Raw genomic sequence first — 15,318 nt, 5'->3', positions numbered from 1 at the left:
CCAGTCCTGTTAAGCTCAGCTAAACACTCTTCACAATACAAATCCCTGTGCACTGCAAGTCAGCATGTTTGCACACACACACACACGGAGCTTTGCAAGCTGGAGACTGTAGTCCTGTTCAGTCAAGAGCCACAAGCCCCGGTGATTACACAATGTGGACAAGAACCACATAGCCCAGCATGACTTTCTACTCCTGCTTATTCATCCAGCGGTTACTGGGTGAACTGAGACGGTGACCAATCGGATGGTAATCTTTTATTTCTGACACATGCCTCAAAAAGTATCTTATGAGCCCTTATTTCGTAATTTAGATCAGAGGAAAAGTTTGGGATTCACTAAATTGCACCTGCTGTTTCTGGACCAAGAATCTGGGATTGTCTGGGATTTCTGATTTTGTCAGCACACAGGTAAAAACCTTTTTTTCTGTGCCCTGTTTAATTTATTTGTCTGTACTGTTATTTTATCACGACTTGTATACGCCCTAATGATCATCAACAAAATGTAGAAGTTCAATGTCAGTTCATTTTGATTTTTCAAAGGACTGCTACTGGACATGCAACCGGGGGTCTGTATGCCCACTGCAGCTGCGCTGGGCCTGTTTTGCCGAGGTTGTCTCAGCAGGGCGCGAAGTTTGCCCGGTGGCAGCCTGAGCTGTTTGCCCAGGCAGATGAGCAGGTGGAACAGCCTGGAGATCGGCAGCCCCCCACCTATTCAGGAAAACCCCCGTGTCCTCATCACAGGTAATATATATGTTTGTTTTTCTAATGAACTATTAATAGCTAAAGATGGAGAGAAAGATGGACTTTTTCCACTGCTACACAAACACTGAACCTGTGAAGCTACCATTGTTTTCTACCACTTTCACCGTGCAGCCACTGTTTTGTACTCACGTTGGCAGAGCAGTTACAAGAAGAGGTAGAGTGCCTCGCTCAAGGGCACCTAGTAAGGGATATGAGAGAGTTGCTCACTTCCATGCAGATCCTATGTTTAAATGAAACGCAAGTGGCATCAATGGCATGAGTGGAATACTACTGTAGTGTAGTTTTATATTTATCGTGTTGTTGTCACTTTGCACCAGCAGGACCCCATTTTGACTCATCACAATAGGATGCGTACAGACAGCGCTGGTGATATAAAAGAGCCAATGAGTGACTGGAGGGGAGAATAATAGCCCACTGTCACTTTTTTGTCCCGGGATAAAGCTTTGGAACAAACAAAAAGCTGAAGCGTGGTGCACCAAAAACATTGACTCCACTTGCGTACCAAACTCCAAACATTTTCTCTTGACAAATAAAAACACTGTGCCTCTATATGCAGGTGGTCTTGGGCAGTTAGGTGTGGGACTGGCAGAGATACTGAGGTGAGAGGCGTGGAAATTGTCTGAAACAACAAAGCTTGTGAAAATGTTTGAAATTTGAACTTCATACATCATATCTTTATCAACGTCTAGGAAACAGTTCGGAACCGAGAATGTAATCCTGTCAGACATTAAGAAGCCTCCACCTCATGTTTGCAGCAGTGGTATGCAAATCAAAACCAAGTTCTTTTCACCGGATATGTTGTGTTTTCCATTCTTCACCAATTTACACTGAACAGTATGTGCAGCTTATTTCCCTGCTCTTTAAATCATCAGTTTACGAATATTCTTCTCTTTCCCCATCAGGTCCATTTGTGTACGCTGATGTCTTGGACTACAAACACCTCCGGGAACTGATTGTAAATTATCGTGTCACTTGGCTGGTCCACTACAGCGCTCTGCTCAGTGCTGTGGGCGAAGCTAATGTGGCTTTGGCACGCAAGATCAACATCACAGGTCTGCCAAATACACTCACCATTCACATGTATACCGCCTTCTTAGGGGTTATTATGTTTCAAACTCCTCTTCGGATGTTCTGCTGTCCACCTAGGCCTTCATAATGTGCTGGACTTGGCTCTAGAGAGCTGCCTGCGCCTCTTTGTCCCCAGCACCATTGGAGCGTTCGGCCCCTCTTCTCCACGTGACCCGGCCCCTGACCTCTGTGTCCAAAGACCTCGAACCATCTATGGCGTGTCCAAAGTGCACGGAGAACTGATGGGGGAGGTGTGTCGGCCTTAAAATGCACATGCATACACATTCACGCGGTGCTCTGAATGTTTGTAAAATTTTGTGACATCTCAATATTCTTTTTCTTTAGTATCTCCATCATAAATATGGTCTGGACTTCCGCTGCCTGCGGTACCCAGGTGTGATATCAGTCAACACCCCCCCCGGAGGAGGAACAACAGGTATTGCATCACTTCTCAATCCGCATATGCCACATATATTCAGCACAATCAGCTTGAAGGCACTCCAGAACCTCTTTCTTCCCAGACTATGCCGTTCAAATCTTCCACGACGCCCTCAGCACGGGTCACCACGAGTGCTACCTGCGTCCCGACACCCGCCTCCCCATGATGCATATCTCTGACTGCCACCGCGCCACCATAGAGTTCATGCAGGCTCCAGAGTGCCAGCTGTCTCTGCGTACCTACAACATCGCCGCCATGAGCTTCACTCCAGAAGAGGTGGCGCAAGAAATCCGCAAGCATCTCCCTCACCTCAAGGTCACCTACAATCCCGACTCTGTCCGCCAGACCATCGGTACGACGTGGTGATCACACCGACACTCAAAACACGTGCGGGATCATGCAACTGTGCAATGTTTTTAGTCTGTTAAATGCATTTTACTGGTTTGCCATCTTCTTGAGTTTTCACTTTAAGTTTTGTCTTATTTTGAAATGACATGACTCATATTGCCATCTTCAATTCTAACTGATGTGATGGAAGTAATGTTGTCATGTTGCGTGTCACTTTGCAGCAGACAGCTGGCCCGTGAGGTTTGACGACACCAATGCCAGGAGAGATTGGGGCTGGGCACCAAACTTCCGGCTTGAGGAGCTGGTGTCAGACATGCTGCGCTCCATTCGGGACAAGAGGACAAACGAGGGTTTGCCAGTCAGCTAGTGACAACCTGCTCCACAAAGACTGACCAACGCCTTGGCCCTGACTTCTTCTTCTTCTTCTTCTTCAGCCTGCATTTACCAGCGATACACTTCCTTTCACTTCACCTTCACATGTCGTCAACCTGTATCCCCCGTTACTCTGGAACATTACAGCAGTGAGCCAGGGACTGTGTGTAAAGTAAAGTGGGAATTCTCAGTCTGATGCTTTCAATATACAGTGGACAGTGAGATGTCACACACACATGCACTCAAACACACATATCTCAGTCTTTTTCAGGGAATAATATACCGTCAAACTTTCCCTTAATCTTTGTCGTTTTTAATCGTTTGCATGGGAAAAGCATCGCTTTACACATGTTGCCTCAGGCGGAACAACAAAGGACTTCAGAGATTTCCAAATGTCATGTGACTCGCATCAATGGACACAACAATCTGTTACAATGTCTATGAAAATGTCTATTACATTATGGACCAGTTACACATTTAGAGTAACAAATGCGTTGTACACTTTGATTCAAGGATCATCTGGAATGGCTGGCTCAGTTAACGCTGAGCTGTATTTATTGACTCACCACATATTCTGGCTGTTTTCAAAAGCCAGTCTTTTATTATATAGTCTATCAAGTGAATATCACACACTGTATACAACCACACTACCCTTGCTGTGGCATCTAACAGGAAACCTTTATCTTGCCTTTTTTTTGCCAGCTGTGTGATTTTAGTTATGAATGAGCACCTATAACAAATTAAGCCGTATTTACTGTAGATTGCTTTGGAAAGCAATGTTTAAATAAATGCAGTGTACTTTTGAATCAGACCTTGATTATTAAACATGTTATTTACCCAAACAGCAGAGACTGTTGACCTTCATTTAGAGAGTAACTTTAATACAGAGTGGGCCACATTGATATTTAGGGTGATACTGATGATGACTATAGTATTGATTATGGTGGTAACTACAGTTTTGGAGAATTATTGTATTTTTTTCACCAGCATAAATACTAGTAACTTTCAGATTTCACCAACAAAACCCATAATCAACAAATAAAATATGATGCACTGTTATAGATTCAACTACCCAAGAGTTTCTGAAGTGTTTAAAATTGGTGCCACCTCAATCAGCGACATTGAAAAGCTGCTCTCTCAGTAATGCATTAATAATAAACCTACGATGTAAGATAGTGTTATAACACTCAGAAAGTCAATTTAGCGAGTACAATTTTGCAGAACGTTTCACAGTTTTGTTTTATTCATAAACCACTCAGGATCCTATCGTTACAGTGCATGCAGTTCTCGTTTCTTTCTCTAGAGGCGCACCCTTCATCATCCGGTTCTCAACTCAGAATTTCACCGGAGCAGCGCACGTCTTTCTCAACAGCACCTGTTAATATCCATTTTCTCTGATAATGGACGCGGGATTCTTCCGCGTAAGTTCTTGGAAAAGTTTGGTCATACTCTGTAATGTCTTCCTGCTAAGTAACGTGGAGATATATTCATTGTTAGAGCATTAATATGCTGTTTTTAGGTGGAGGGCCATAGAGCCAGGCGTTATGGTAACGTTATGGTCGGGGCTTCGTCTATCAACTGATAACGTTACTCGACAAGAGCCGTGTTTCCACTGGGCTATTTCCAGAGTTTGCATGTCTTTACTAAATTAATGTTTGTACCACTATAGTCCTATTTGACGTTGTATGGCTTACAACTCGTAGCCCTTTCACATTATTTTGGAGTCGACATAGTTGCAGGAAATAGACAAGCCAACCTAGCTAGCTTACGTTAGCTACTTCTAATTTGTTAGCCCTGGCTAAAGATGGCGTCCGGGTGGTGCATCGTTTGTGACTGTAGGGTAGTCACGACCACGCTAACGTTGGCTAGAATAAATGGACTTAGCGATAAAAGTGTACTGAATAACTGCACCCATTTGACTATTTGATGTGCTGTCTATGCCAGCGGTGCTGTCGGTGAAGGTAGCCACGAGGCTAATATTAGCCTTTTAGTTTCGTCTGGAGGATTAAGCATGCTAACTATTAGCTTAGCTAGCGTTAGCCTATTTGTATCAATGTCATGTGTGGCTCACGTTGACGATATGGTACTGTGACCACGTGAACTGACGTTATCAAATATTTAGACTTTTAACGTTACGTCGTATGTTAGCAAGTGTATCTTAATGTTTGCTAACTCAGTGTTTTGGTTTCGACGTCGGTATCGCCGGTATGTTAGTGCAGTCACGTTTACGTTACGCTGGTCAAACTAAGGAAGTTGTTTTGCATTTGAACTGAATCACGTGTGAGACGTGCTCCAAGCATAATGTTACGTTTATGTACGTGTCTGATTGTCAACCCACACTAGTCATCTAAGAGTCGGTTGTTGACTTTTTCTGTAGGGTACAAGTGCGGAGCAAGACAACCGTTTCAGCAACAAGCAGAAGAAACTGCTGAAGCAGCTGAAGTTTGCAGAATGTCTGGACAAGAAGGTATAAGATCACCCATATTTGCATTGTTTTGTTCAGTGTGTGCCAGTACAAGTCCCAAACAATCTGTTGCCTTGACAAATGTATTGTACTGACTAGGCTTGTGCTTTGTTTCTGATTGCATGAAACCGTTTCACTCTTAGGTGGACATGACCAAAGTGAACCTGGAAGTCATCAAACCTTGGATTACTCAGCGAGTGACAGAGATTCTGGGGTTCGAGGATGATGTCGTCATAGAGTTTATATTTAACCAACTTGAGGATAAGGTAATGTCTTTAATGTGTTTCTGTTTTGTTTTTCAAAACTGTCATAAATTTGAGGGCATTGTTTTAGTTAGAAAGAAGGGATATAAGCAAATAATTGCACCTCCTAGTCAAATTGAAATTGAATGGGTAACGTAACAATTGGTGTAAACTGATTAATAATGACATAACTATGTTTTGCTGTTATGTGACAAAGTGCCTATATTCAGCAGTCTTCTAATGATGATGTGATTTATGATTTAAAAGGCCTGAACCAATATGGATGTTATACCTTGCATCAGAAGTATAGCACCAACACCTAATTAGCTCTCTCCTGAGCCCAAAGTCACTGAGCCCAACTCTCCTTCATGATGCAGTGTGTGGTTTGAGGTGAGTTATATGCAGGGATCACCAATATCATGTCAGTGAAAGACACACCTGAACAATGCCATAATCATGTAGGTATTTGCAGTGCAAAATTAAACTGCCCAGATCCCTGTTAAGGGTAACGGATCTCCTCCTATACATTCTTTAGAGAGCAACTGTAGGAGTATTTAACACCAAACTGGAAAGGATCCTCTCAATGTCCACCTCGGATTGAACATGTCAGGTCTTCTGCACCTCTGTTTGGGTTTGGTCAGAAGTGTTTTCTGTCAGACAGACCCACAGTCGGTGTAGAAAGTTGAGAACAAAAACAAGACTTTCATCCGATTGTGAGTTATTCTGTAACAAATCTGTTAAACCTCTGACAACACTCAGCTTCTCAGTTGCGCGTCGTCGGACGTGCAACACATTTGAGATTTTCAAACATAAACAATACTTTTCTTTTTGGTGTTAAGTTATTCTTTAAAATGGAAGGCCATTGAAATAGCCGTAGTGGTCATCTTTTTGACAAAATCCTTCTTGCCAGTAGGGCTGTAATGCTGAGCCCCACTGATGTTGTGTATTTTATTGTTTAAAATAAATTCTGCATGTTTTTCATCCCATAGGCTATTGGCTAATGTATTTAAGAACTTAGTTTATTTAAGCATAATTTAGATTCCACTAATGGATAATTTCTAAGGGTGTGTATCTTTCCCTCTCAAGACGATTCAATACGCATGTCGATACATGATCTGCAATACGATACAAATGTAGAGTTAACCATGTAAACATTCAATACAATCCAATTCAGTTTAACTTAAAGGAGCTGTATTTAACTTTGTGAACATTAGTATAGCAGCACACAACTATTTGCTATATAGAGATGTAGTGGAGTGATGTGTTCCAGTGCATGTGAGCGCGCCCCACTGGTTAGCTCACGGCCATCTCATACAGCGATTACAGCTGATAACGCCTTCCCTACCGACGGCGGCGTCGTGGAAGCTTAGCAGCCACTCTCTGGTTCCCCCTCAGGTAAACACAAAAAGCGGATCTTGCACCTTTAATTCATAGTATACTCGGTATTGTCCCACATTGTGACACCAATAAGGTGTCACAATGTGGGATGCCAATGACACTAGGCGGTCTATGCTAGCGATGCTAATTTATTAGCTCCGGTCTAAATCTAGCCAACAAGCCAAAGAAAGTAGCCAAAACTCTTGTGTATTGCTGTTCCCATTGGGTTTGGGAAGTTTTTTTTCTAGCTACGCTAGCTCTCCATGAGTGACTGCCTGCTTGCATACGTGACTCTTTATCTTTGCAGCTAAAGGACCGGGTCTGGCTGCCTCCGTCTCTTCGATCACACCAGTACACACAGGCACCTCTCTTCATCTCTTTAAATTTTTTTACATTTTTTACGTTTTTTTACACGTAAAAAGCTGCTTGAGTGGAGCTCTTTCAGTCTGTATCGGTTTATGACGGACGTATCGATTTTTGACCGATTCCCCTCAAAATTTGAGTCTGATTCAGAGTTTTGTATCGACGTAGCCGTATTTAAGACTCTTGAATATATCGGTAAATTTGTACACCCCTAGTAATTTCCATTGCACCGGCTTACTTTTTGAAATAGGAAAACAGGTAAATGGGAGGGAAATAACCTAAGTAATGTACACACATCCTTTATTAGACTATTACTAGGATTCCATCCCATAGTATACTTCAATGCAAGTATGGCATATATGCGTTATGACTTCGTTAATGACTTTCATTCTCCCAAGATGCTAAAAACCGCATGTATTTATTTAATAAATATCAAATGTGACACCAGTACTGCACATAAAATAATTTTTTTTGATCTTTTCATTTGATCTTTTGCTTGCCATAGCTTTTGGGGCGGGTGGGTTGGGCTGTTAAAGCTAAGTTTAAAGGGCACTGTTGCATAATGGTAAGAACAAATAAATTGAATTGAGATTACGGTATCTCACAATAATTCTATCAGCTGTTGAAAAAGAAAAACTTCTCCTTTTTTTGTGTAACTGTGTACTCATTATTGCTTGTTCGTCTCTTGCAATTTAGATAAATGATATAACATTAAGCTCAAGGTGGTTGAGTCTCAAGCAGTAGGGAGGCGGAAGCAAGCCAAGGGAGCTCCGTGCCCACTGATCCCACGGGACTCACTGAAGACACCGGAACTGTACTTGCAGTGTTGGGTTTTAATGCACTCTGTATTGTGGCTCTTTGTTTAGCTCCTGAAGTGTAGACTGTGGGGAGACCGGAGAACAAGGGGTGGGTAGGGACACTGACATGTAAAGCAGTGGGGATAGTACTGAGCAAATCAAATAATGACAATATTTGTTGTGTTCTTGATTGTATACCTGGGGAATAACAATCAGAAATGGGTATAACAGAAGTATTGCATGCAGTTTTTTTTGCATCACTAGATACGTCTCCCCTCAGCTAGCTCACATTCTCAGTTTGAGTATGTGAGTACAATTTAAATCAATCACACATTTGTTTTGATAGGTTATTGAATTAATTATTGGACCCAGGTATGTTTAGTATACTAATCAGTGTCTTACATGTTTTGAGTAAGGTTAAATACATAGTCACAGCAGTTTAGTGAGGACTAGAGGGTAGGCAGTCCCATTTGTGGGATCCTAAGTCCCCCACCCCCCTGATGTTGTGCCTTCCATTATTTCAATGGCCGTATGGTCTTTTTTCTGCCTCCTTCGTGTGTGTGTTGCAGCACCCGGATAGCAAGATGATGCAGATCAACCTGACGGGCTTCCTGAACGGGAAGAATGCCCGGGAGTTCATGAGGGACCTGTGGCCCCTGCTGCTGAGTGCCCAGGAGAACATTGCTGGCATCCCGTCTGCTTTCCTGGAACAGAAGAAGGAGGAAATTAAACAGAGACAGGTGAGCATCTCCCTGAGGTCAGGTTGGCAGAATGTCTCTGTTAGCTGTAGGAAGCTCGTGGCTCTGTGGTCGCTGACAGGTCGAGGTTCAAGTAGACTCGAGTAAATAAGTCTGTAATAATCGGAGTGGATAATGTGTCCTATATGAACCATAGACCGAGACAATAACATTTGACACCCTGGATGACAGTATGTGAACATTGCAGGACAGAATGTATATTGTTACTGATAGTGATGTGATGGTTCCCTTTTGTTACATTTCTGGTAGATTGAACAGGAGAAGCTAGCTTCTCTGAAGAAGGTCGATGATGATAAGAAGGAGAAGGAAATCAGAGAGAGGGCACAGTCAAAAAGTCCAAGGAGGTAAGAAAGAAAAAGTCTTCAATATCGACATCAGTGGACCGAATTTGGATCTGTGTGTTTATATCACAGAACACGAAAACATAATTCTGTTTGCTTCTTCTCTGTCCAGGCGGAAGACGAGGTCACCATCACCCCGGCGAAGGTCTCCAGTGAAGCGTGAAAGGAAACGTAGCGCCTCCCGCTCCCCGAGACGCAAAGCCAGTCCAGTTGGCGGCAGCTCACCCCCTCCACCTCTGATGCAGCTGCCCACCAAACCGTTGGAGCAGCTTGTGGAGTCAGAAACATTAGATAGAGCCCTGCCAGAGCCAGTCATCCAAGAAACTCCTGCCACCTGGTTTGTGGAATAAGTACCTTGCTTAAAATTTTTTATTTTGTGTGGGATTCAAAATCGGTAGTTATTTGTTTGTAGTTTTAGTTTAGAATCCACTGGATGTTCGATTTATTTGTGTTGTTCCAGGTTCATATTTATTCCACGTTAGTCCTTTCATTCAGGGTTAATTATGTGGGGTTGGGTTTTGTAGTGCGCTGGATCAAAAACAAAAGCAATTTTCATCTATAATTATTTTTAGTTTATCATGGAAACGGGTAGTATAGTACATTGGTGTTCTTTTAGATTTAAAAAAAAAAAACAACAACAAAAAAACAACCTTGATGGTGACATTTAAAATTTGACCTTGTTTCTCTGGCCTGCAGTGACACAGTGGTGGAGGTGGTGAATCCAGACCCAGTGACTGAAGTCAAAGAAGCTTCACCAGAGAAGATCCAGAAGAAAGAGGAACGGCCCAGGTCCCGGGAGAGGGAGAAGGACGGCAGGAGGGAAAGGCCTCACCACCGCTCTCGTTCTCATTCCCGCACTCGCAGGCGACGCTCCCGTTCTAGGTAATTTCTGACATATTTGTCATTGTCGTTATTTTGGTGTCCTCTGATTCTTCAAGGATTTTGTATTTTAAATTATGTGTAAAATCAGGAACTTCAAAGTTCTTAAACATTGAAAAGAAATACAAAGCCTCTCTCGTTCTATACCCCATTTCAGATCTTACTCCCCTCGTAGAAGACCGAGTCCCAGGAGGAGGATGTCTCCTCGTCGAAGGAGCCCCCCCAGACGGGGCCCCGCCAACTCCAGACACAGACATAGACGCTCCCCTGTCCGCAGGTCAGTAGCTGCAGCCTAGTAGTTAAAGGAACAATCATTAAGTTCCTCTGTAACATCTTCATATTTGTATTATTCTACTGGCCACCAACATTGTGTACAGTGGATCTGGACCATACAGCTTCTCCCTTTTTAAAATTAAACTTGTGTTCATGTGTTTGTGTCCTGCAGGAGGCGCTCTCGCTCTGCTTCATCCTCTGGCAGCAGCTCCTCCAACTCTCGCTCGCCTAAAAAAGCTATGAAAAGAATATCCAACACACCACCCCGAAAACCGGTCCATCATCTCGACAACCCCATTAGCCCTGCAGGGAAAGACAGGCGGTCCCCATCTCCACGGGCCAGGAGGGGCAGAGGCTCTGCATCACCAGCCAGACCATCTGGTATGATCCTTATATAATAATTACATCTTTGTCTCTTACTGACGGTGTCGGCTCCCTCTGTCTTTTAGAAATTAGATTTAACCATTTAAAATCTTGTGAAGAGGATGGTTATCATAAGTGCATTTATTATTCTTGGTGTCTTGTTTTTCAGGTTTAAAGCGAAAACCAGGAGGAAGGGGTGATTCTCCGTCTGATAATGCCAAGCCCAGACCTTCTGAAGGGTCTGAGTCAGGTACGGGTTAAGTTACCTCTGTTTAAAGAACCACAGAGGCCGGTGACCTTACTGCCCACACATTGTGATGACACTGTCAAAAACGGACACTTGTTTTCAGCTTTAGAGGACACAATGGCGGATGTTACTTTACCATACAGTTTATAGCATGTCACACTACATATTTTGCAATTTTAATGATTGTGAAAATGTCTTACAAGGTAATATTGCTAAGCTCATGGGAGAAGCTTGCTTTACCCGTGCAGAATAAAAATATTTCCAGGGGCTTGTGTGAAAATCCTATTTCAACCTCATGCCAAAATGAGTTTTTCCTTAAGTTCATTACCAGTTGTTTTTCTATAGCAATATATTTTTTGCAGTGTAGAATGTTAAATCTATGCCCAAGTACCTCATTAGTGATTTAACGTGTTTTGATCCCCCTTAGCGTACCAATACAAACAGAGTAAACGGGATTAAACACGCAATACTAAGGGACAAAAGTAGAATACAAAAGTAGAAATCTATTGTCAAATTTCCATGTAGAAAGCTAATGAAAACTCAAGCCACAGGGATATCGGTCCTTTTTTCTGTATTATCTGACTTTTCCATTGCAGTCTGTTTCACTGATGAGACACTCGATGCTTTACATTTCAGAGGAGGATAAAAATGACAAAGGGGCAACAGCAGATTCGGTGCAGCAGCGCCGTCAGTATCGCAGGCAGAATCGACAGACTTCCTCAGGTTATACATGTTTTTATCCCCGTTCTGTCCTCTCCCTATAATAAAGCGGTCGTTAATGTCCTCTTTCTGTTTGGTGTCAGATACAGGGTCCTCCTCCTCTGAAGACGAGGGACCCAAGAGGCCGACAGCGGGGCCAGGGGCCAGAAATGGAGAAGTCAGGAGGAGACGCAGCCGTACGCCCTCCCCACGTAGGCGACACAGAGATGCCTCTCCAAGGTTAGTAATTTTGTGTCTGAATAATTGGATTGTATGTGAATTGAAATGTTGATCATGTACTGTACTCATATTTTCTTTTTCTCCCACTTCAGGAAAAGACGTTCTCCATCTCCTGGACGCAGACGTCGCACACCGTCTCCCCAACGTCGTCGCAGATCTCCGTCTCCTCCTAGAAGAAGGTATAGGCGTGTTCATTTGATCTCTTCAGCTATCTTTTTTTTTTTTAATATCTGAAAATTTAAAAAAATGATTTGTGACAATTAAATTTGGTGTTTCCCAGGTCTCCTTCCCCGCCTCCTCGTCGTCGCTCTCCATCCCCCAGGCGATATTCTCCCCCTATCCAGCGTCGCTACAGCCCCTCACCCTTGCCTCCACAGAAGAGGAAGCTGTCTAGCTCGCCCCCAAAACGCTCTTCTCCAGGGGCCAAGCGACGCGCCTCCAGGTCGCCCAAGCGCAGGAGTCCTCCTGCTCAAAGGAGACGCACGCCTCCATCCTCGTCTCCATCCAGACACAGGAGGAGCCCCATGTTGTCTTCTGTCAGGCCAAGCAGGGATACGCGATCTCCTGTTGCCAGCCGCCTCTCCCCGTCCCCTGCGAACCGCAGTCGCGCTGTTAGGTGTTCCACCAGTCCTCCGAGGCGTTTTGAAACCTCCACTTCATCTCCATCGAACCAGCGGAGACAGCAGTCCCCTCCACACAGTGGCAAACCCATCCGCAGAGTGTCCCGCACCCCGGAGCCACGCAACAACCAGAGGTAAGCGAGGCAGATGGCATTCTTCTCCATTGTGATTATGTCGGGAGAATACACCTTTTTATCTTTGAGTTGTGTAACCTGTTTTGTACATGTGCCATCGGCCTTTTGAATGTCACTTTTGTCCTCTCCGCAGACCATCTCCTAGTCCCCAGTCTTTGAGGAGAGCATCCTCCAGGTCCAGATCCGTTTCCCCCCAGCCAGCAGCTCTGAAACGTCCAGCCCCCGCATCTGCCTCCCCCTCGCCATCTCGCTCAGCCAGCGGGTCTCCACCACCAGCCAAAAAAGCCAGCAGTGGTTCCGGCAGTCAATCCCCAAACAAGGTTTGATACTTCAGCTTAGTTTCAATTCTGGCTTTGTTGAATGAAGTTGCAAAGGACAGTATTCAGATACTTTACATTTCTGTAGCTAGGCATGCAGCAAGGCAGACTAGTCTTTGTCTGATTGCATTAGCCATCATTCTCTATCAAACATAACCTCAAGAATTGTAAAACATAAAGCATTGTAAACTTTTCTCTGGTCTAGAGATTAAATATGCAACATCATCCCATCTCTTAAACACTTTTAAGGACCTTGAATACTGAGAGTCTTTGAATGTATTCTGAACCACAATAAGAGAGTCTCTAGATTGTTTAAAAATAACCTAGAAATAAGTCTTGGAAGTAAGTGGCAGCCCTGTTGGGCAATCATACTTGACACTTTGTTCCTTTGATGTCGTTTGTGGGGTTAGTCAGTAGCATTTTTAATGTTGTCCCCAACATTAATGTTTCTTTGTTTCATTGCAGAATTCAGATGTTGACGGCAGTGGAAAGAAAAAGAAGAAGAAGAAGGAAAAGAAGCATAAGAAGGAGAAGAAACACAAGAAACACAAGAAGCACAAGAAGGAGAAGAGTGGCGGCCCTGTGACTGGAGATGGGCATGAAAACCACGGGGGGGAGGAGGATGGAGAGTCAAGAAAGGTGATGTCTAGTTTCTGCGTTGTTTAGCTACCGGGGCCTTTGTGCTTTGTGCTCCACAGGGAGCACATAAGTGGCAGGTGTTATTTTGTTGATTGCCATGCACCGGCCAGTTGATAGGCGTGTATTTCATGCTGTTTTTCATTTAGGAATCAGACAGTGAAGTAGATGACAGCTTGGATGACCTGGAGAAACACCTAAGAGAAAAGGCCCTGCGCTCCATGAGGAAGGCCCAGTTGTCTCCTTCACAGATGTCCTGAAAACAAGGGGCTTTCTCACTTTTGAATTTTCCACTCACTCTTGATGTTTGTCATCAACCTGGTTCAGCTTTAGAATGTACAAATTGTTAAATCTTGAGTCTTTTTTTTGTTTTTGTTTTTTCTTTTTACTGGTTTGGTACATTCTGAAGAGTGTGTTTCATTAAGAGCTTGATTTATCAGTTAGTGTATTATCTGAACTGTAAAGAAGCTTGTGTTGTCCATAATTTTTAATTGTTGAGCAGGGAAACGGTTTAAGCTTAGAGGTTTGAGTTGTGCAGGTTTCAGATATTTTCCACAGCCTACAATAGATTCCATTGAGAAATGATTGCATGTGCAGTGATTGTCTCTGATGTGCATGAACCACTGACCTTATGGAGTGTAGAGAACAACCAACATACAGTAACACACTGTTACTATTGCCTTTTATTAGTGGAAACAGTTGCACAGCAGTGTGAATTGTTAGAGGCCGTAACAGAATGTCTTGTCCCATATTGTAACTTAAAAGGTGTTTAGCATCGTTTAATCTGCTGTTTTCCCTGACTTTGAAATTGTCTTGTTTTAAGACTAAAACAATCTAATGTAAGACAGAGTATGCTTTAATTTTCCACATGGATTGATATGCAATTTTATGTTGACACCCTTACACCAAGCTAATCTCCGTGGGACTGCTCTATGATTTGTATTTAGTACCCCTGGCTCTTGTCATCTTGTCATCCTTTCAGAATTAAAACCTTTTTATAGGACGTGTGCTTTCCTCAATGTTAAGATGTTGTCATTTCTCTTTGGGATGGGATCTGTAAAAATGTGTACATAGAATTTAGGTAAACAAAGAAAAATAGTTTAAGAAAAAAAACAGAAAAAAATTGGTGGGGATGTTAGCTAATAACTAATGAGACATGACCAACCCACCTGACCGCAAATTCAAAACCTACCACTACACTTCATGATGCAGCATATTTAAAAGTGGACCTGTATTTCAAAAATTGCTGAGCTACTGGGATTTTCACGCACAACCGTCTCTAGGGTTTACGGAGAATGGTCCGAAAAAGAGAAAATATCCAGTGAGCGCCAGTTGTGTGGAGGAAAATGCCTTGTTAGAGGAGAATTGGCAGAGGTGATGATAGAAAGGCAATAGTAACTCAAATAACCACTCGTTACAACCAAGGTATGCAGAACACAATCTCTGAACACAGATGTTATTTTTAATAAATAGTGAGTAACATTGTGGCAAAACGAAACGCAATGTATTTTATATTAACTATGTAATAATTTGGGGAAATGCATGCAGATTAGTGAGAAAGCTGCATGAGTTTATTTGCA

At 43.1% G+C, this 15,318-nt stretch overlaps 2 protein-coding genes across 5 annotated transcripts; both read left to right on the top strand.

Annotated features, from left to right (window-relative positions):
- The first annotated feature begins 553 nt into the window (after nt 1-553).
- Nucleotides 554-3,794, top strand: tdh2 (L-threonine dehydrogenase 2). The gene is made up of 8 exons (XM_068721767.1): nt 554-740; nt 1,318-1,360; nt 1,451-1,521; nt 1,664-1,813; nt 1,908-2,080; nt 2,175-2,265; nt 2,351-2,620; nt 2,838-3,794. Exons 1-8 carry the CDS (start codon nt 554-556, stop codon nt 2,981-2,983), a joined length of 1,131 nt encoding a protein of 376 aa, XP_068577868.1. The 3' UTR covers nt 2,984-3,794.
- A 521-nt stretch (nt 3,795-4,315) lies between these two features.
- On the top strand, nt 4,316-14,752 carry srrm1 (serine/arginine repetitive matrix 1). Of its 4 annotated transcripts, none has more exons than XM_068721575.1 (17): nt 4,316-4,409; nt 5,366-5,455; nt 5,596-5,718; nt 8,801-8,971; nt 9,239-9,333; nt 9,443-9,667; nt 10,027-10,212; nt 10,367-10,486; nt 10,655-10,863; nt 11,015-11,095; nt 11,729-11,815; nt 11,902-12,031; nt 12,124-12,210; nt 12,312-12,785; nt 12,919-13,105; nt 13,568-13,741; nt 13,888-14,752. In XM_068721575.1, the coding sequence occupies exons 1-17, from the start codon at nt 4,389-4,391 to the stop codon at nt 13,996-13,998; spliced, it is 2,571 nt and encodes an 856-aa protein (XP_068577676.1). In that variant the 5' UTR covers nt 4,316-4,388; the 3' UTR covers nt 13,999-14,752. The 4 variants fall into 4 exon arrangements, with proteins under 4 accessions (XP_068577676.1, XP_068577675.1, XP_068577677.1 ...); XM_068721574.1 differs by having other exon boundaries at nt 11,896-12,031; XM_068721576.1 differs by having other exon boundaries at nt 11,896-12,031; nt 13,895-13,997.
- The last annotated feature ends 566 nt before the right edge of the window (nt 14,753-15,318 follow it).

The sequence above is a fragment of the Cebidichthys violaceus genome, unplaced genomic scaffold (genome assembly GCF_023349555.1).
Source record: "Cebidichthys violaceus isolate CVI_PGR_0920_01 unplaced genomic scaffold, fCebVio1.0.p SCAF_28, whole genome shotgun sequence".
NCBI lineage: Eukaryota > Metazoa > Chordata > Actinopteri > Perciformes > Stichaeidae > Cebidichthys > Cebidichthys violaceus.
Note: the sequence above shows the minus strand (reverse complement) of the source record. Positions and strands in the feature narration are given on the sequence as shown.